General features: G+C 49.7%; 2 protein-coding genes across 2 annotated transcripts; both read left to right on the top strand.

Moving 5' to 3' along the window:
• The first annotated feature begins 1171 nt into the window (after positions 1-1171).
• CDKL2 (cyclin dependent kinase like 2) lies at positions 1172-9803 on the top strand. The gene is made up of 13 exons (XM_066318348.1): positions 1172-1436; positions 3472-3666; positions 3947-4125; positions 4244-4356; positions 4524-4663; positions 4964-5052; positions 5544-5670; positions 6277-6548; positions 6722-6812; positions 7585-7696; positions 7808-7914; positions 8200-8292; positions 8800-9803. Exons 1-12 carry the CDS (start codon positions 1269-1271, stop codon positions 8257-8259), a joined length of 1653 nt encoding a protein of 550 aa, XP_066174445.1. The 5' UTR covers positions 1172-1268; the 3' UTR covers positions 8260-8292; positions 8800-9803.
• Positions 9804-11178: 1375 nt separating this feature from the next.
• On the top strand, positions 11179-15293 carry RCHY1 (ring finger and CHY zinc finger domain containing 1). The gene is made up of 9 exons (XM_066318347.1): positions 11179-11324; positions 11409-11528; positions 12264-12379; positions 12444-12522; positions 12778-12822; positions 12925-12983; positions 13299-13325; positions 13621-13741; positions 13965-15293. The coding sequence occupies exons 1-9, from the start codon at positions 11205-11207 to the stop codon at positions 14091-14093; spliced, it is 816 nt and encodes a 271-aa protein (XP_066174444.1). The 5' UTR covers positions 11179-11204; the 3' UTR covers positions 14094-15293.
• Positions 15294-19237: the final 3944 nt, after the last annotated feature.

The raw sequence follows: 19237 nt of genomic DNA, 5'->3' as shown, positions 1-19237 counted from the left end.
TTGTGATGAGCAGTAGGAGGTAGGAGGAATATAATACATCACTGCCAACCACACTCCGATGTTTTTCTTTCCCTGGAAATGTGAGGTCAGCCTGGGAAGGTGCATTACTGTGATTGCATGTGGGGAGAGAGAACGAGGGTGAGGGACAAATGAAAGCAACCAGGAATTAATTACAGAAGGTGATGCATATCGATGTGGCTCAGGAGGAATACAGTGAAGGTTCCAGAAAATATGATTGGGATATATTATTCCTCATGACACTGTTTTCCAGGAAATCAACATTTTCGCACGGTATGTACTGCTCCCTTCCCAAAGAGGAATGTTGCAGCATTCCAGCCTGACAGCTGTTCATAAATTTCTTCGGAGAAACTGAACACCTTTTTTTTTTGTTTGTTTGGGTGTTTTTTTGTTTTGTTTTTGTTTTTCCCACATAGGACCCTCAGCTGTGAAAAAGAGGCCACCAAACTGGGAATACCAGGAATGCAATGCCTTTGTATCCGTAGTTTGTTCCTGGTGGCGTTTGGCTACACCTGTCCTGCCGTGCCACGTCTGCCCAGAACACGAGAAGTCACTGCTAGCAGAAGACCATCATGGGTTGCTGCATCCACCATCGGACGGAAAGAACAAGGGGATGCTGGATTAAGAATATATTTGCTGAAGTGTCCAGGAGTAAACCCACACGGATGCTTCAGCTCTCCTTCCTCTTAAAGGGAGCAGGTTCGCGCATGGTGTTAAGTTGGAAACATGTGCAGACACCGCCAAGATTGTAAGATAAACTGCACGGTAAGGCCACTGGCACAGACATTAAAACCAAATTATTCCGCCTTTTTCACGGTTTACCGTTGGCAACATCAGCAGCCTCCCAACCACACACCAACACTCATTACATGGATTCGGGCTGGGTTTTGAACATGCCGCTCAGCCCACCGCACAAGACACGAGGTTGCTTAGCACGCTTTATGTGCCCTAGCGGCCTTAAGAAAGCAGCCTTTATAACATTTTATTCTTAAAACATTTCATAGTAAGGCCGCCTTATTCTTCATAAACCGAGCGAGCCCTCATGCGCCTTTCGCGACAGGCGGGGTGCGGCCGCGCTTTACGGCGGGCCGTTGTCACGGTAACGACGCGTTGGGCCGGGAACCGCCGCCGTGCGCGCTGCCTCCATCCCGGTGCTGTCCCTGCATCCCGGCCCGGTGCCTGCATCCCGGCCCGGTGCCTGCATCCCGGCCCGGTGCCTGCCTCGGGGTCCGGGCCCTCCCGCCGCCGCCATGGACAAGTACCAGGTGCTGGGGCTGGTGGGGGAAGGCAGCTACGGGGTGGTGACCAAGTGCAGGAACAGGGAGAACGGGCAGATCGTGGCCGTCAAGAAGTTCCTGGAGAGCGACGACGACGAGGCGGTGAGGAAAATCGCCCTGAGGGAAATCAAACTGCTCAAGGTGAGGCTGGCGGGACCCCCTTTTAGCAGTTTTGTGCTCGAACTGTGAAGGTTTTGTGTTGAAATTCGCGGCTCCTCCTTCAGGCTGTGTCGCAGCACAGCGGCTCTCAGCCCCCGGTCAGCCTTTACAAAGTGTCCCGCACAAAATCCAGGCCACAGGAGACTGGCCTGGGCCGCGCTTGAATTCCCACGTACGGCCGAGCCGTGGTTAATTGAAGCTTCTGTGCTGTAGCCTTGCAGGGCTGCTTTTCTCTTTACCTGAGTGCTGTGCTGGGTTCACCTGGCCAATCCTGGAGTGAAGAGTCTGGCGATGCTCTGGCGTTCCGCAAGGAATGGTGCGCGGTCTCTTTTGCCTCCTGGTGGCTGCTGTCCCTCTGTCCCAAATACCTGTCCTTTGCCGCTGTGAATTTGCTGAAAGTAGGATAAACTTTCAAAGCCTGCGGGTGGATGCTGACCTGAGTGTGTGACACTGCACGGACTGGGCGCTGCCGGTGTCACCTGAGACGGGAAAATGCTTCTGGGGAAGTTTTCCTTTATTTGCTTTTGTTTTGCCAGGCACCTTCCTGGCAGGCAAGAGTGTGGAGGAGGACTCCTATGAGATTCCGTGTTTCCCCCCATGTATAGCCCCCAGGTGGGAGCCGGCTGGCACTGTGTCCTTCGCTGCTGGAGTGTGGGATTTGCCTGATGTCAGTATTGTGGTGAAAAGGGGAAGCACAAAGGGAGAACGGATCCAAACTGAAAGAGAGTAGGTCTTGACTGGATATTAGGAAAAAGTGATTCCCCATAAAGGTGGTGAGGCACTGGCAGGGGTTGTCCAGAGAAGTTCCCTTGCCCCATAGGAATGCTTGTCCCTATGCATGGGCACATGTGGAAGTTTTAAACATTGGGATACAGAGGATGTGCTTGGTGAAAATAAGAAGGAAAATCTTATTACACTTGGAGTGCATCCAGGCTACTCCTGTGATGTGGGGTATTCCAGAGGTGGGAATACTGGCAAAGTCCTCATGTCTGCCACAAGCGTCTCTTCCTAAATCTGCCAGCTTACAGTTCCTGTGCACTGAAGGGGGGGAAAAAAGTGATATTTGCCATAACTGCAAGAGCTACAGAATTAAAATTAATAGAAATGTATGTGCTGGAGCTTGAGACACAGCCAGCATCTTCAAGCATTATCCCTTCAAACCCTTTTGAAGTGGATCTGTGTGAGCCTGGATTGTACCTGCTCCATTGGCCAGACTCACCAAGTTACTGAGCACCACCCAGGTGTGTTGGGAATTAAATGGTTTTTCCAGCTGAATGGAATCTTAGCAAGGGGAACATTTGCATATACAGCTCAGGAAGGGTGGCCTCTCACAGGGGAAATAAATACCTGGAGGTTTAGTCTCTTTATAGTTCCTTCCCTTGTTCCCTGTGAATCTTTAGTTTTAATTTTTTTTTCCTCTCGAGTTTGGGCAGAAATTTAATTGTGTCTGAAAACAGCAAAATCTCTTCAGGTCTCCTTTGTGGGGAACAAATCATTCTTGGAAAAATAGCTTCTTCTCTTATTGGTTATCTTTTAAAAATTCTTCTCTTGTCATACTTTCTAAGGAACCTGGGCAGACACAGATGCAGGTTGACTGGCATTGCCTCTGCACTGGCAGAGTTTCCCCTACAATTCCCTTTGCTCTGCAGTCCTTTTGCATCTTCCTGGGTCACACCCCTGGGCTCTGGTGCTGCCTCCAGGCAGCCTCTGGTGATGTTTCTCTGCAAGGCTGCAGCTAATAAATAACTGTGCTCTGTAGCATGGCCTTTTCTGTTGGCGTGTGATAAATGTGTAACAGACTGGAGGTGGATTCTTGGTCTGCTGGGAACGCAGTGACAAAATAACTAGAAAACACAGCTGCTTTTTCTTCCTCTTTTTATTCAAGTTTCATTGTTTGGTACTGTCCCAGCTGCAGTTAAAAAAGATTACCTGCAAAAAAAATTTTAAAGGAATTTCCCTTTGTCATTTGCCCTAAGTAAGTGTTTTCCCTCGCTAAACATTCCCTGTTTTGTGACAGCAACTCAGGCACGAGAATCTGGTGAACCTGCTGGATGTGTGTAAGAGGAAGAAGCGGTGGTATCTGGTGTTTGAATTTGTGGATCACACGGTTCTCAATGACCTCGAGGCCTCTCCCAGTGGACTGGACTACGACAGGGTTCGGAAATACTTATTTCAGATTATGAGAGCAATTGCCTTTTGTCACAGCCATAATGTAAGTATGTGCAAGAAATCAGCTCTGCAGCTAAAAATCAACAGATACCTATTAGAACAGAAGCATATATTTTTGTATTTATATGTATTTGAACTTAAGAGAAATAGAGCTTTGTCTGAAAAGGAAAAGAGATACGTAAAATAAATGTGTCTGAAATTAGAGGTTCTGTGTTTGCCTGTAGTTTTCTACTTGAATATGAGAAAGCTACACTTTCTGCTGAGCCAGTCAGTTTGCTGTGTACAAACAGGGAATTTGCCCTGACTTACTTTTCTCTGTGCAGATAATCCATCGGGATATTAAGCCAGAAAACATACTGGTTTCCCAGTCAGGGATTGTGAAACTCTGTGACTTCGGGTTTGCCCGGCCCTTGGCAGCCTCTGGGGAAGTTTACACGGAGTACGTGGCCACCCGCTGGTACAGGGCCCCGGAGCTGCTGGTGGGGGATAGCAAATACGGCAGGTGGGTCTGGCCTGCCAGGCTGGGAAGGGCACCAGGGAGGGCATGCTCCATCTTCTGCCTCAGCCTCGGGAGCCATGGAGCGGTGCTGAGCTGAGGTGGTGCTGGTTTTTCTCCCCAGGCCTGTGGATGTGTGGGCTATTGGCTCCCTGATAACAGAAATGCTTACAGGAGAGCCCCTTTTCCCTGGAGACTCAGACATTGACCAGCTCTTCCATATCACCAAGTGCCTGGGTAAGAAGGGGCTCCTCCTGCTAGCTCAGGAATGAAGGGCTCAGATTTGTTCTGATGGGTGGGAAGGTAACAACCCAGACTGTAGCCCTTACTGTAGTGCTAACCCAACATTTCAGCCTCTCTGTCCTATATTTTTTCATGTGGTTGCTTTGTTTGCATGAATCCAGGTAACTTAATTCCAAGACAACAGGAGTTATTCTATAAAAACCCCCTCTTTGCTGGCATGAAGTTGCCTGAGGTGAAGGAGCTCGAATCCCTGGAGAAACGCTATCCCAAGCTCCCTCCTGCCGCGTTGGACTTAGCCAAGGTAATTAACTGATCGTTTCCCTTGAATGTTTCTCTGTTTCCCTGTCCTTTACCTCATGCAGCTGAGTACAGGGCTGTTAAAGTGCCTGTCAGCCCCCTGTGCAGTGAGCAGCTGCTTGGGTTGGCAGCTTGGTGAGGGCTGTAAGATACCAGAGCTCCAGTCCAGGGCCATGGGGGCACTCAGCCCTGCAGGGCCAAAGGGGTCATTGCATATCCTGCAGGGATCTTTCACTCAGACATGCCAAAGCCTTTGTTTAATCCCTGGTGTGTTTACCTCCTCCCATTCACGTTGGTTTGACAGGAGTGCTTGCAGATGGACCCAGACAAGAGACCGTCCTGCACCAAACTCCTGCAGGGTGATTTCTTCAACAAGGATGGCTTTGCTGAAAGGTAAAAAACTCCTTTCCTGCTCACTGCAGGCTCAGGCTAGAAAGGAGTGAAGCGGTTGTGCTTGAAGACTGCACAGTGGGTTTGCAGAGCTCACAGCTGCTGAATGTCTCAGTTTGGTTTGGCTTCACCTTCTTGGAAACAGGGGAACAGTTGGAAGGGAAGGCGTTGCAGTGGCACATTTACCTTGTTGTGACATTAGTTCGTCAGTGGCACACCATATTGGGTAGTACAGTCTTACACTGTATTCCCTGTCTGCATCTGCACCAAACTGGGATGCACATACCTTTATTGCTGTATTGTGAAAGATATGTGCTGAGAATCTTATTTATTTCAATGTATACATTACATTTGGCCTCTCATTAATTAAAAGGCACAGTTTGTTTGACTACTTAAAAGGCTATCGGAGCCTGGGCTTAACAAGTGATAATGATATTAACATAAACAGAAACCCTTTTAGTAATTTTTTCCCTTTCTCCTTATATGGAATGTAGATTTACTAAGGAGCTTAAACAAAAGATCCAGAAAGATGCCAGAAGCCATCAGTTCCAAAAAAACCCTAAAATCTGTAAAAGGGACAAAGATGATATTTTAGAAGAAAGAAAAACGATCAGCGTCCAGGTTGGTCCACCTGTGCTTTCCAAACCTGTATTTTTATTTCTTTTTTCTCATGTTTTAAAATCATTGTTTGTAACATAGGTGCAGCAGTTTAAATTCCTAGGAAACAGCTCGGCCTGTGCAGGTGGCTCTTTGGCCAGTCCCTTGCAGGTGAACCACACAGTGGTGCAGTTCCTGGCAATGCAGAGCTGGAGGGGGAATCACTTGGGAAGCCTAAGGCATGCTTTATGCTGCTATTAACCTGTTTTAAAGCCCTGTCTCCAAAATTTAAAAAAAAATCCTTTCAACTGGATACCAAGGAAGGTTCAGAGTAACTCTGAGGTGACTTTGAGAAGAGTTTTTATTTAATTTCTTCAGAAGAGACACAGGATACAGCTGTGTATCTTATTTACAGAGTGACTTACTTACAGACAGTGCTGGAACCCTGACAAATTTCCTCCTGTTTGATGGAAAGCAGAGGTTTTCTAACAAAACCTGTTCCATCTCCATTGGATTCTTGCAGAATCATGCACATGTAGGCTACATGTCTTTTTTTTTCTTGCATTAACTGCTGTAAACTGCTTTTTTAACATGACTGTAAGGAAAGATGATGTTTATCTTCCCAAACAGGATTTCAGCATAGGCCCAAGGGGCAAAGATGGAAAGCTGGTAAAGACCAAGCCCTGTAAAGCTGATGTAGAAAAAGAAGATCAATCCTCCAAGCTGGGCTTCCTCTACGACGGTGCAATCAACCCATTTAAATTCAGCCCTCAGACCAACCTGAAAGATTCCAGCAGCAGCTTGGACTGTGCCAAGAACCTGGGCACATTTATCCCTCCCATCAACCAGACCTTCTCTCCTACATTTGGCACGGGTTCTGGGCCTGGGAACCTTAATTACAGGTTTGAGAGCAGAGCTAAAAAGGCTTGTATCCATCAGTCCTGTGATGTCCTGGGAGGTGCAGGGGGACAATGTGGGAGTGTGAGGCGTGGGGTTTGGGATACCTTGCATTTGTTGCTTTATATTCGCTGTGTTACCCCAGCTAATACCAACTTTGGGGCATTTTTGATTTCAGACTTGATGAAAAGAGTAAAAAATACTTGAACCCATTGCTAAAGGCACGGAAGCCCTCTCCAGTGGGCCGTTGCAGTGTCAGCTTGACACCAGTGAGTCGTCTGTCTGTCTGTCTGTCTGTCCCCTTTGGCCAAGCAAAAGTAAATTCAACTGTGTGTTGTGTTCTCAAGAACCCCATCTGTTCCATCTTTCTCCGTAACTCCCCACTAGAAATACTGGTTTTGTTACCCCTTCTTTCCTGCAGATTTTTCTTTCATTATCCCTTGCTAAGAGTTCTTACATAAAAAATACACTTTATGTCAGAAAACAATTTTAAATGAGGGGAGAAGTCCAGCACAGGATATCTGTGAGATTTGGAGTATATCCATAGTCTCCTGCCTGGCCAGGAAAGATAGACCATGTGTGCTGTGCTACTGAAGCAGAACTGAGGGTGTGGATTTAATGCAGCCAGGGCCTGACTTAGTCATGTCATAAATGCATTAAAAATTGATAAGGGAAACAAGTGAAATGGGAAGTTTTCCTCTGCTTTCATTACCTAGGCATGATTATTACCATACCACCCAGGAGTCTTTTCCTTTTTCCAGATAACTAATCCCAGCCATTCTCCAAGTGCTGTGTTTTATCTCTGCAAAATCAGCCTCACTTAGATGATTGTTTTTCTTTTCATGTTGCTTTTCTTTTGCTTATGCATAAATAGCATTTGAGCAGGTTGAATTCCTTCACACACATCAGAATGTTGTCTCACTCTTGTACAAATTCCAACTACATCCAAACATTGCTATGTTACTGCTGTTTTAAAGCTTGAAAGTAGCTTTATTTTTTTTCTATATCTTCATGAGCTGTTCCTTATGCCCTTGATTACAGGTTGCTAATGAAAAACCCATCCTTCAGGCAAATAAGCAAAAATGGGAATTCCCCAAGGCAGATGTGCGTTTGCCGGAACTAAATCATCTCCCTGAGCTGAGAGGAGCAGAAGGTAGGAACTTTGAGATCTTCTAAATAAAACCTAGGTCACCAAACAAGTGTCAGGAAGCAGTGTGTCAGCTCTCACTCCCTTAACATGGCATGCCTTGGTTGTGTTTTGCAGCTCGGCATCCCAGATTTCTGAAAAAGGAAACCAGAACGTTTACAGAGTCCCGAGTCCCCTCCCTCGCTGCTATCGACCTTCATAACCCAAGTCTGGCTTCACAGCAGGTATCAAGGCAATAAAATCGTTTGTGCTGCTCTGTATTTGTTTGGTTTCTGACTTTCTCAGCAGCATGGCCCACAGAATTCCAGTTTGTCTCCTAAAGGAGCAGAACCTGCTTTGGGATCGTAAGTCTCACACGAGGGGAGCATTTTGGAAGCTTGACTTACCAAAGAAAAGATTTAAGTCAGGTGCTGGCATTGCATATGTCTTCAGAAGGCTGCTTCTGATTGTCTTCGCTGTTTATGCTACACTTGGAAATTGATCCTGTCTCTTTCTTTCCCAATTTACAGCTGTCAGGGACCTTGATGCCGGATGCATCAGAAGCCAACTATCCCAGGGTTGAGCACTAGCCCTGGGGAGATGGTCACACCTGCCTGTAACAGGTGGGCTTTCATTTCTGCTGTGCAGCCTGCTGGGGGCTTCAGTTTTTTGCTTTGTAGCCTTCTGGTGGCTTCCAAATGGATGGTTTCATGAACACTTACCTAGGAGTGGGAAATGCAATAGGAAAATTCTTTTATACTTCACATTTTTGGTGAGGACATGCAGCTATGACAGACTTCTTACTGAGGGTAGTACACAGCCTGCTGTGCCCAGTAAATCATTTTCCTGAGCTGAAGTGCTGGGCATTGGGGCTGGAAACGAAGCAGCTCATGAACTTAGGAGGGTTGAACAAGCTGGTAGAACAACAACAAAAGGGGAATCTGGCTGCCTGCATGTGAGGAGGGGAAAAAACAAGTTTTCTGATCTGTGAAGCACAGGAGTGTAAATGCACAGCTTCGGCAAGGTAAGGATGTGTGACAAATCAAAATAAAGGAAGCCTTTCAGCAGGGAGCACCTCTGTGTTTTGTTAGTCTATCCAGAGTCATTCTCCTTTTCTCCTCTTGATGCAGGTGGCTGAACAGTGGGAACAATCCATCTGAGTTTCCAGGGGCTAAAGCTGCCAGGTCTCTGCAGGGGAGAGGAAGGATCCCTTATTCCTGTTGGTGCAGCAGGCTACCACGGAAGTGCTCGGGTCCAGGCTGAGGACAGAGCTTGCACTGCCATTGCCGCTGGATTTCTTGCATGCAAAAAGCCCCTGGAATGTTGACTTCCTGGCTTGAGGCCAGGGGTTGTCTGAGAAGAGTACTGGTCATGGGTGTGTGACAAGGGCAGGAGCTGCTTTGGAGGACTCAGAAGGAAGCGGGGTTTTCTTTTGTCCAGCTCTGCCTGCATGAGGGGTTTCTTTTTCAATGAGTCGTGACGAAAGCAGCTGCCAAAATTCTCATATTTTGATGGGCTGCCTGATCTGGATTGAAAAGCACCTTTGCCTTGACAGGGAAGAAAATGTTTGTGCAAGAAACACAGTATTTAAATGTGCAAATCTGCAGCTGTTCCTCTGAAACCCTTGCTAATGCACTTGTCACTTTGTCTTAGGTTCCTTTTCCCTTCACATTTTTGACCCCACGTTTGGGCAGCTTTCATTGAGGTGTATACCTGGAAATGTTGTTTGGCTGTTGTTGATGGTGAAAGAAGGAATATCCCTGTGGAATACTGAGCTGTGATACAGGTGATACATGGAATGTATCAGTAACTCAAGTAATCATTCCTTTAGGTCCCTTGGGAGAATGGGACAACAAAACTCGACTGTTCGGAAACAATTTTTGCTTATTTGCCCTTAGTTTGTCTGCGGTCAGTTTTGGGCTGTCCCTGTGTTTCTCACAGCGGTTTTCTATCACCTGTCACAACTCACATGGTGTCATTAACTTTGGAACTTATGTTTTCCACAAAATACAGCCTTTCCCATCGATGGATCATGACAAAATATGGTCTGAACTCATTGTATTTAGGGATTTGTCTCTATGCTGCGTCTGGACATGGACATTTCATTTGTAAATAAAAAGATCTCCCAATTCCAGGCTTGACTGTCCCCATAGTGAATTGCCCCACTTGGCCACAGCAGTCAGTCAGGTGGCCATGGGCAAATGCAGGGGGGGGAAAGGTTTAAGGAGGGAAGAGTGGAGATTTTTTGGGGAAAGTTGGATGTGTGGGGGAGAGAAAGAAAGGTTTAAGGGGAAGGTTTTTCATGGGGGAAAGTGGCCAGCAGGTCCAGGAAGGAGATCGTCTACTTGGCCCTAGTGAGGCCACATCTGTAGTGTTCAGTTCTGGGTTCCACAGGTCAGGAAAGAGAAGGAGCTACTGGAGAGGGTCCTGCAGAGGCCAAAGATGATGAGGGGTCTGCGTCATCTCTCACAGGAGGGGAGACTGGGAGCTGGGCCTGTTCAGTCTAGAGGAGAGAAGACAGCAGGAATCTCATCAATCCATGCAAGTATCTCCAAGGTGGTTGTCGAGAGGATCCCACCAGGTGCCTGAGAGCTTTGTCCAAGCACTCCTTGAGCTCTGTCAAGACTGGTGCTGTGACCACTGCCCTGGGGAGCCTGTTCAGTGCCCGACCACCGTCCGGGTGAAGAACTTTTCCTAATATCTAACCCTCCCTAGTACAGCTTCAGCTGTTCCCTCGGCTCCTGTCACTGTTACCAGAGCTGAGATCGGTGCTGCCACTCCACTTCCCCTTGGGAGGAAGATCTGTACAGTGCTGAGGTCTCCCCTCCGTTTTCTCCAGAACTTCTTTTCATGGGAATGGCAGGGCACTGGCACAGGCTCCCCCAGGCAGTGGTCACAGCACCAAGCCTGCCGAAACTCAGGGGCCATTTGGACAAGGCTCTCAGGAACCAGGTGGGATCGGTGGAGTGTCCTGTGCAGGGCCAGGAGATACTGGATGATCCTTTATGGGTCCCTTCCACCTCGGTGTATTCTGTGATCCATCGTGGAGTCTCCCTCTGAGATATTAATTTTAAAGAATTAAGGACTTTAGTTAAAGTAGACGTGGATCCAGGTGTCACCAACACTAAAAGGTTAAAAAGGCAAAGCGAGGAAGATCATCTGTAAATTGCGCGTGTGTATTTGGGAGCTATCCCTCACGCTGCCCGGCGTCGTAATAAACATCCACTTTCTAACTTCAAACTGTTAGAGAGTCTTTGTCCGTCAGAGTTGGATATTGGTATTAGATCAATATCCATATTTTTTTTAACAAATCACCTCTCCGGAGACATTCCCAGCCCACCTGTGTCACCTGCTCGGAGTGACCCTGCCTTGGCAGCGAGGTTGGACTGGCGATCTCCAGAGCTGCCTCCGACTCGAACCAGGCTCCAGAGAGAAGGTTCAAGGCTCCAGGCGGCAGGAAGCTATTTTGGAATGCCCCGATCCTCCGGAACCGGCTGTGAGGAAGCGGAAGCAGCGGGGCCCGGCGGCGGCGGCCATGGCCACGGCGGGGGGATCGGCGGGACGCGAGCCGGGATGCGAGCCGGGATGCGAGCCGGGATGCGAGCCGGGATGCGAGCAGGGATGCGAGCACTACCGGCGGGGCTGCCGGCTGCGGGTGGGTGAGCGGGAGGCGGCCGTGCCGTGGCAGGGGTGGCCGCCGATCCGTGCCCCGATCTGTGCCGTGTCCTTCCGTTCCCAGGCGCCGTGCTGCGGGAAGCTGTACCCGTGCCGCCTGTGCCACGACGGCGCCGAGGAGCACCAGCTGGACCGGTTCCGGGTCTCCGAGGTGCAGTGCATCCGCTGCCGCCTCCTGCAGAAGGTGGGTCCGGGGAGCGGAGGGCGCAGGAGGGCTCCGGCTGGGAGGGACCGCGCTGGGACATCCGTCCCACCCCCCTGCTCCAGCCGGATTAGCGGGGTTATGGCCCGGTGATGTGTCGGGGGAGATTTGGGTTGGATTGTAGGACGAGGTTCTTCACCCGGAGGGTAGCGAGGCGCTGGAACAGTGCTCCAGTCCTGGCAGAGGTCAAGAGGCATTTGGACAGCACTCTCAGGGTGCTTGGAGCTGTCCTGTGCGGGGCTAAGCGTTGGACACGAAGAACCTTGTGGGTCCCTTTCCAGCTCAAGATATTCTGTGACCACAGAGCATATGGCACAGGGTTGTGTCCAGGCAGTTCTGGAATATCTCCAGCGAGGGAGACTGCACAGCCTCTCTGGGCAGTCTGTTCCGGAGCACGGCAAGGAAGCTTTTCCTCCTCTTCAGGTGGAACAGCCTGTGTATCAGCTTCTGCCCATTGCCTTTTGGCCTGTTTCTGGACACCACGGAGCAGAGGCTGGTTCCATCCTCTTGGCACCTTCCTCATCCCTCCAGACATTGACTAGATCCCCTTATTCCTTATCAAGGCTGACCAGGCCAAGCTCCTTCAGCCTGTTCTCATAAGAGAGATGCTCCAGTCTGTTGATAGCTTCCTAGCTGTCAGGCCTTGCTCCAGGAGCTCCATGCCCCTCTTGGAGCCTGGAACTGGATGCAGCACTCAGGATGCTCCTGTCCCCTCAGGCCCAGCAGCGCTGCGAGGGCTGTGACAGCCTCTTTGGGGAGTACTACTGTGACATCTGCCACCTGTTTGACCGTGACAAGAAGCAGTACCACTGCCAGGAGTGCGGCATCTGCAGGTGTGTGCGGGCGGCGGGCCCGGCTCCGCGGGGACCGGCCCTGCCCTGACACCTCTCTCCGCAGGATTGGCCCCAAGGAGGATTTCTTCCACTGCTCCAAGTGTAATTTGTGCCTGAGCCTGAGTCTCCAAGGAAAGCATAAGGTGAGGATACACCGCTTGCCTCCATATCTTAAAAAGTAACAGCTTGAACGTGAAGCTGGATGTGCCTTGGCCCCATCTGAGGCCACAGGAACAGGGAGAGCAGGGGATTCTCCTTCTCTGAATTCACCTAACAGCAACACAGATGCCACTAGTTGAAGACATAAGAAATTTTACATAGTGGAACTTTACAATATAAGGAAACACAGAAAATTATACAGCAGAATAACTTTTTCTTCTCTTTTTCCATTTGCAAAGTGTATTGAAAATGTCTCCAGGCAGGATTGTCCAATATGTTTGGAGGTGAGCAGCTTCTTTTCATCTCCTAAATAGCTGTGTGGCCCCATTTTTGACTGTGTCTGACTTAATTTTCTTGTCATTTGTCTTACATTTGCTTCCAAACAGGATATTCACACATCTCGTGTTGGAGCCCATGTTCTGCCGTGTGGTCACCTTCTTCACAGGTAAAGCAGACACCTGAGAAAGGGAAATATCTGCTGCATTGTGTTGGGTGTTTGCTCAGCAGCGTTCAGTCTGTATCAGCTGGTTTCTCAGGGAGCTGCATTGTGAGAACAGTGTTTCACGAGGAAATACTTTATTTATGGGGATTGTCTTCCTTCTCAGTCAGTTTTGACAGTGTGAAGCTCTCCTGTTACTTGGCTTAGGGATGTTTTTAATTTCTGCCTCGGGGATACCCGTGTGGCTGTTCCTTTTGTACAGCCCAAGTGTGTTACCTATCAGTAATTCACTCTTCTTACTGACCTGTGTTTCCTTTTCAGAACATGTTACGATGAAATGCTGAAGGAGTAAGTATTTCCAAACTTCTTTCCTCTCAATATTATCCTAGCCCAAACATACTACTTCAAGAGGTAAAAATCATGATGCTAATTCTTTACCAACTAACTTAAAGACGGCTCCTAAAGGGATAAAGGGGTAACTTAAAGGGATAAAGGGCATTTAATCTCCAGTTCTGTTTGCACGAACTTGCTGTTTCACAGTGTTTGTTTGCCTGGTACAATATGAAACCTGTCCCTATGAATGGACTTGTGTCACGGCCTCACCTCATCCTCTGATTGAGGAGTTTCCTCCTCTTTCTGCCAGAGGCTACAGGTGTCCTTTGTGCATGCACTCGGCGTTGGACATGACCGGGTACTGGCGCCAGCTGGACGCAGAAGTGGCGCAGACTCCCATGCCCACGGAGTACCAGAACATGATGGTGGAGGTAAGAGGTCGGCCTTTCACCCTCGCCTGGTTTTCATGGAGCTGTGCCTCGGAGTTACTGCCAGTAGAGGGCACGAGGGACGCGTGCTGGATCCGAAGCCAGACCGCGGGGTGGGGAAGGATGAGGGAAAGTCACGCGTAGGCTTCGGGCGCTCCTCGTTCTTGTTTATATACACACACTGCTGGTGCTGCAGCCTCTCCCCGCCTTCCCCGTGTCCGTGCAGATCCTTTGCAACGACTGCAGTGCCCGCTCCACGGTGCAGTTCCACCTCCTGGGCATGAAGTGCCAGAGCTGTGAGTCGTACAACACGGCGCAGGACGGGCGGTGCCGGCTGTCCCTGGAGCAGCCGTGACCGGGACGCGCGCGGCGTCCGGCCGGACAGAGAGCGCCGCGCCGCCGGACAGACTGTTCCACAAACCGAGCAGCTCTTGTCAGTAAAAATTCCAGTTTTCCAAGTTCAAGGAGTCCTTTACTGCATCAGGGAGGAGGCAGGTTGGAAGAGCAGCGCGAGGAGATGTGATGAGCAGGTGATGCAGCAGCAGGAGGAGTTCTGGGGCAGCTGAAGGGGACGGCAGGTGGAGGTGCAGCTGCCCAGGAAAACGGGTCGCTTTGCGAGGCCTTTTCGGCTGGCACCTACATCCGTGGGTTCATGTGCGAGGAGGACGTGGTGTTTCCTGGGAATGAGGTGTGTGCCAGGGCCACAGCCAGCGCTGCACAGGCACAGCAGGCAGCAGTGGCATCCTTGGTTTCCTTCATGCGCCGTCCCCTGTGTGTACAGAATTCCCTTGAAGCAAGGGGATTGCCCTGCCTGCTGGCTTGAGCAGCCAGAAGATCCAAGTGCAAAGCTCCCCTTTTTCCCCTGGACACCCATCCTGACTCTCTGCCATCCCTTCACTCCCATTCCTTTGCCAGCCACAGTCGCTTTTCCCCCCGTTTTTTCCTCATTTTGCACTGTTGACTGGCAAAGGCCGAGCTGGTGTAGGGTTTTAGACAAGTCCATAGCTCAGTTTTGCTGGTTGAGTACCTAAAGTGAAGCACATACTTCACGTCAGGCTGAGCCTGGAATGCTCACTGAAATAGCAGCAGTCCAGTGGTGCAGGGACCAATTTTCTGTGGTGTTGGTGTTTGTTAGTGTTAGAACTTCGCTGAGGGCGGAGAGAATGGAGGGGCGAACAACTGCCTTTGAAAACAAATAAAACCCCCAACCCCACCCTTCGTGTAACATCCTGCCTGAGGTGTTTTGCAGTCTTAAAAATTGCAGAGAGTTCTTGATTTCTCTGGATTTCACATGCAGATACTTAACAGTAATTAGATATAAAAAAGAGTCAGTTGCTCTTCAGATTACAACTACTCATCTATAACTTGTTCTGTTGTAAATGGAGCTTTTCTTAATCCAATAGTGCCCTTTTCTGTATGGAATATTTAGGATTTGGATGATTGCTATTGTAGCTTGCCTTGACTGGGGGTATCTTTTTCTGGAGCACTTTTCTCACTGCTATAAATAAATAAATCTAAAATAAGGTCTCTATTAAAATAAACAAATGACACTGTGCATGATGTGCTCTTCTTTCACACACATACTCCCTGGAAATTCCCAGTTGAGTTTAAACCATGATTCAGTGCTGAAAAATGGCTGGATGTGGGAACGTGTGAGGCGAGAGACACTGTTAGGAAAACAAGTGCTTTATTTTTTACAAGCTCCTGTGTTTTCATATTTTTGTTTTGTGGTACAAGCAAGACTCCCTCTTGCTTTGGTTGGCACCTGGTGACTCCAGCTCCTTCCCTGGATGGAGACCTGCTCCCAGGTAAGCCTGGAAGTGCCAGTGGGGCTCCCGTCAGCCTGCAGGAGTTGTCATCCCAGAGAACTCCAGCCAAGTAGCCTTGGAGTGTGTTGTTAATGGCAAAACTCTGCTGGTCAAGTCCACAGCCAAGCAGGTTCGCTGTTAAGTGGGAAGCTAGTTTTATTCCAGTTATTAATTGGAAATATTCTTGTTTGGGTTCCAACCACAAGAGGAGGCTGAAAGAAAACCCTTAGTTGACCTGAGCTTTGGAAGAGCAGTTCCTGCTGAACTGGTATTGGGAAGGAAAATGATTCATGGTGTGGCATCCAGGTGATTTTGACCCTTTGCTCTCCTGTTTTTGCTGTTTGCCCCTGGAAAGTGCATGAGGGAATGCAAATGCTGAGGGAATGCTGAACAACTGTTTGGTGTGTTTATCTTGGCGCCGCGCCCTGAACTCCCTTTGCCAGGGAATACATCGCACGGCAGGAAAAGGAATGGCATTTTCAGGGGATAAAGGACAATGGAGGGGATAAAGGCGGCCAAGGAGGAGCTGCTTTATGGGATGGGAGGTGCTGTAGGGAGCTTTGCTGCCCTGCCCATGGAGATGCAGCCGATGGGAGCGGGAAGGATGCTCTGATCAGGGCGCCGAGATGATCCCGGGATGGACGCAGCAGCTGCCTCGGCCAGAGCTCGCCCGCTGGCCACGGGGGCTGTTGGGAAGCTCCCGCACTCCCTAGCACCCTGAATCCCGCCTTGCTCACCCATCTAGGCCAGGATCAGGAGCAGGTGGGATTTTTTTGCCGCTTTGTGGGATTTTCCACAAAGTGGAGTTCCATCGGGCGCAGGGACTGCGGCCGCACACAAGGTCACGGAGCTATTAATAGAGCCAGGGCCTGCTACGGAATGCGGAACTCGAGAGAGGGCTCGGGAAGGCAGCAAGTGGAGCAATGCAGGACTGCGGGGGCTCAGCTGGGCCCTCCATCCCATGGGAAGCTGCAGGATAGTGGCTCAGGAGCTGTGCGGAATGGGGATCCCCAGTTTTGGGCTGGTCCGATGCCTCTGGTGTGGTTTTGGCTTGCTCCAGTAACGTCGTTTGGGAAGTGGGGCTGTTCCGTGCTAAATCTCCGGTTCAGCCGCCCCTTCCCGTGCCTTTCCCAGGGCTGGGGCTGATGGATTGCCCCTGCCCGGCTGCAGAGAAACCATCTGTTTTTAAATTTCCAGCTGGAAGAAACGCAGTGAGGGAGAGGCTCCTCGTGTTGTGCTATTTATACCTCAGAGGGGCAGCCGAGCATCTGTCTCCGCAGATCCAAGCTCAGCCCAGGGCTGTGCCGGGACCTCCGCGCTGGAAACGGGGCGGTTTCCTTGGATTTGCTCCTTCAGGGTCCCAGCTGGAGCTGGGTTCTGACACCTGAACCAATTCCTGTGCCCAAGAAGCAGCCAGGAAGCTGCAACCAGGAGCTGCTCATTGCTGCTCACCCCGGTAATTTCACCAGGAGTCTGAGGAGATGACGCTTGGAAACAGGGATGATAAATGGGAATATTCACAAATGAGCCAAACAGGAGCATAATTAGGGAGGCCAGAGGGAGTCTGGGAGCGGTGATAAAGCAGCCGGCGGCTCTGCAGCGAGGCCAAGGCGGGAGACCCGGAGCGGGATCGCGTCATTCCCGGCGCCGCTGCCCGCAGGGTTGGGAATGGGATGCTCGGCACGGAGCTACGCCAACTGCTTTATTCCTATAGAAATAAAATATCTCTGAGATGAAACGGAGCCGGGGGGGGAGAAGTGAGGGAGCTGGGAGGAGGTGGAATTGAACCAAAATAGGGGGAGCCTTTGGGAAAAATGGGGGGTTGCTGGTTTTGCAAATTAAACAAGCTGATAGCAGGGTTAACCCCATTGTTTTTTAAAAGTGAAAGAAAAAGGCCTTTTTTAGGACATGTCCTGGTTGCTTTTTTCCCTTTACCCCTGCTATACTCATGTGGGGCAGAAACTCCTCCATTATCCAGGTCTGAGGTGGGAATAATGTGAGAGGGGTGTCTGAAGCCATTGCCTAGAACACAGGCATCCACCCTCTGAGGACATTGCCCCCCTAACTAAAGTGCTCTTTCCACTTGGCAAACCCCTCTGTTATTCCCTAGGCTGCCCTGTGCCTTGGCTCGTGCTGGCAAACAGTCCTGCAGATGGAAACACATCATCCATGTCCATATCATCTATGTCACAGGACAGCTGCATTGGGAATAAAGGCCCTAGGGATGGTGTCTGATCCCAGAGAAGTGAGAAAACTGTTTTCAGCCTGGGATATCCCCAAAAATATGTACAGCTTCTTCCTTGCATTGTAGGCAAGAGACAGCAATTCATTTTGAGGATCCAGGCACAGCTCTGAGCAGGAAAATCGACGCCCCATTTCTGTCCTCCTCCATGAAAAACGAATTTATTCCCTTGGGGTTATATACTTTCAAGTGAAGGTGATGGCTTTTCCTCTCCCTTTATTCCCTCAGTTTAGCAGCAGCAGCACAACACTCAATTTATTTCCAGAGAAGAAGGGTGATGGTTTTTTTAACTCAGTTTGTGGCTTTTCTTAGCCAAGATAGCCTAATTTGCTGGTTCTTGGGTGCCAAAAAGGAAATTTGAAGAGGAAAAAGGAAAAGGAATTTTGCTCATCCTAAGCATCTTCAGAGCCTGTGCTGCCTTGTGTATGCTCCCAGCCCCAACAGTTTTCCAGGCTGGCTGTGGCTGGGAGGTGCAACAACCATTGACAGGTTTATTTTTTTGTTTTCACCAAGTTTGAACTAAAAAGAGGTAGAGGAACACACAGAGTTGAAAGGACAGACCCCTGAACAGGCTGAGAGAGGTTCAGGAGAAAAAAGAAAATGCACAGCGATTGCACTTCCCTTTAGGAAGTGGAGCTGCCCTCATTTCTCCTGACCTTTACAGGTGCCTGTTGTGGCACCGGCCGCATTTCTTACACTCACTCGATGGAAATCCGGAGATGAGGCATCTCTCGCAGGAAGCAATCATGGAAACGCCCCAAGCTTTGATGTTTCCAGGGATGCTCCACTGAGAAGGGAGGGTGAAGAGCAGAGCCTGTTCCCAAGCCTGCACCACCGGTGCCGGGACACCCCGTGAGTTTGCAGCGCTGTTTAGCACTGGTTTGTTTATTAAGGTCATGCGGACCGTGGGCTTTGCTTTCCACTGCCAGGGAATTTAGCCAGAGGGAGAAGCTGCTGAGCATCCCCTTCCCAAACCAGCTCTGCCATCAGCCACCCCCAGCCTTCCCACACTGAAAGCTGGACACAAATTGGGGATTAAAAGAACACTCTGCTGTATTTTAGCAGCCAAGTTTTTTAAGGAATGGAAACAAAGCTGTGGAGCAAGCAGCCACATGTATGAAATGGATGGTCAGTGCATCTTCCCATGGGCTCCTGGGCTGCTTTTGGGACCAAAACCCCCACAATTAAATGGAAAAAAATAAATCAGGAACCTCTGCTTGGAAGCACCTGCAGGAAAAGAAAGGGAGCAGTGACTGAGCAGCCCTGAAACTGTTCATGGTTCCTGGTGAGATAAGGCAAAGGATTTCACAGCAGGGCGACACAGGGAGGTGATTTTTTAGGGAAAGGGACATGTGAAAGCACAGGAGACCCTGGCACACTGCTGGCTCCAGCTCAGCAGCCCCCCACTCCCCCCAAATCACAGAGCAGCGGCATTTCAAAGGATACCGC

The sequence above is a fragment of the Sylvia atricapilla genome, chromosome 4, assembly GCF_009819655.1.
Source record: "Sylvia atricapilla isolate bSylAtr1 chromosome 4, bSylAtr1.pri, whole genome shotgun sequence".
In the NCBI taxonomy this organism is placed as follows: Eukaryota; Metazoa; Chordata; class Aves; order Passeriformes; family Sylviidae; genus Sylvia; species Sylvia atricapilla.
This window is presented reverse-complemented; position numbering and strand designations above follow the sequence as displayed.

Excerpts from the sequence above, each read along its gene's own strand:
- RCHY1 (XM_066318347.1), top strand. The coding sequence starts at position 11,205 with ATGGCCACGGCGGGGGGATCGGCGGGACGCGAGCCGGGATGCGAGCCG. Across the intron at positions 11,325-11,408 it reads GGCGGGGCTGCCGGCTGCGG|GCGCCGTGCTGCGGGAAGCT; the intron begins GTGGGTGAGCGG and ends TTCCGTTCCCAG. Across the intron at positions 11,529-12,263 it reads GCTGCCGCCTCCTGCAGAAG|GCCCAGCAGCGCTGCGAGGG; the intron begins GTGGGTCCGGGG and ends CTGTCCCCTCAG.
- CDKL2 (XM_066318348.1), top strand. The coding sequence starts at position 1,269 with ATGGACAAGTACCAGGTGCTGGGGCTGGTGGGGGAAGGCAGCTACGGG. Across the intron at positions 4,126-4,243 it reads GGGGATAGCAAATACGGCAG|GCCTGTGGATGTGTGGGCTA; the intron begins GTGGGTCTGGCC and ends TTTTCTCCCCAG. Across the intron at positions 5,671-6,276 it reads GAAAAACGATCAGCGTCCAG|GATTTCAGCATAGGCCCAAG; the intron begins GTTGGTCCACCT and ends CTTCCCAAACAG.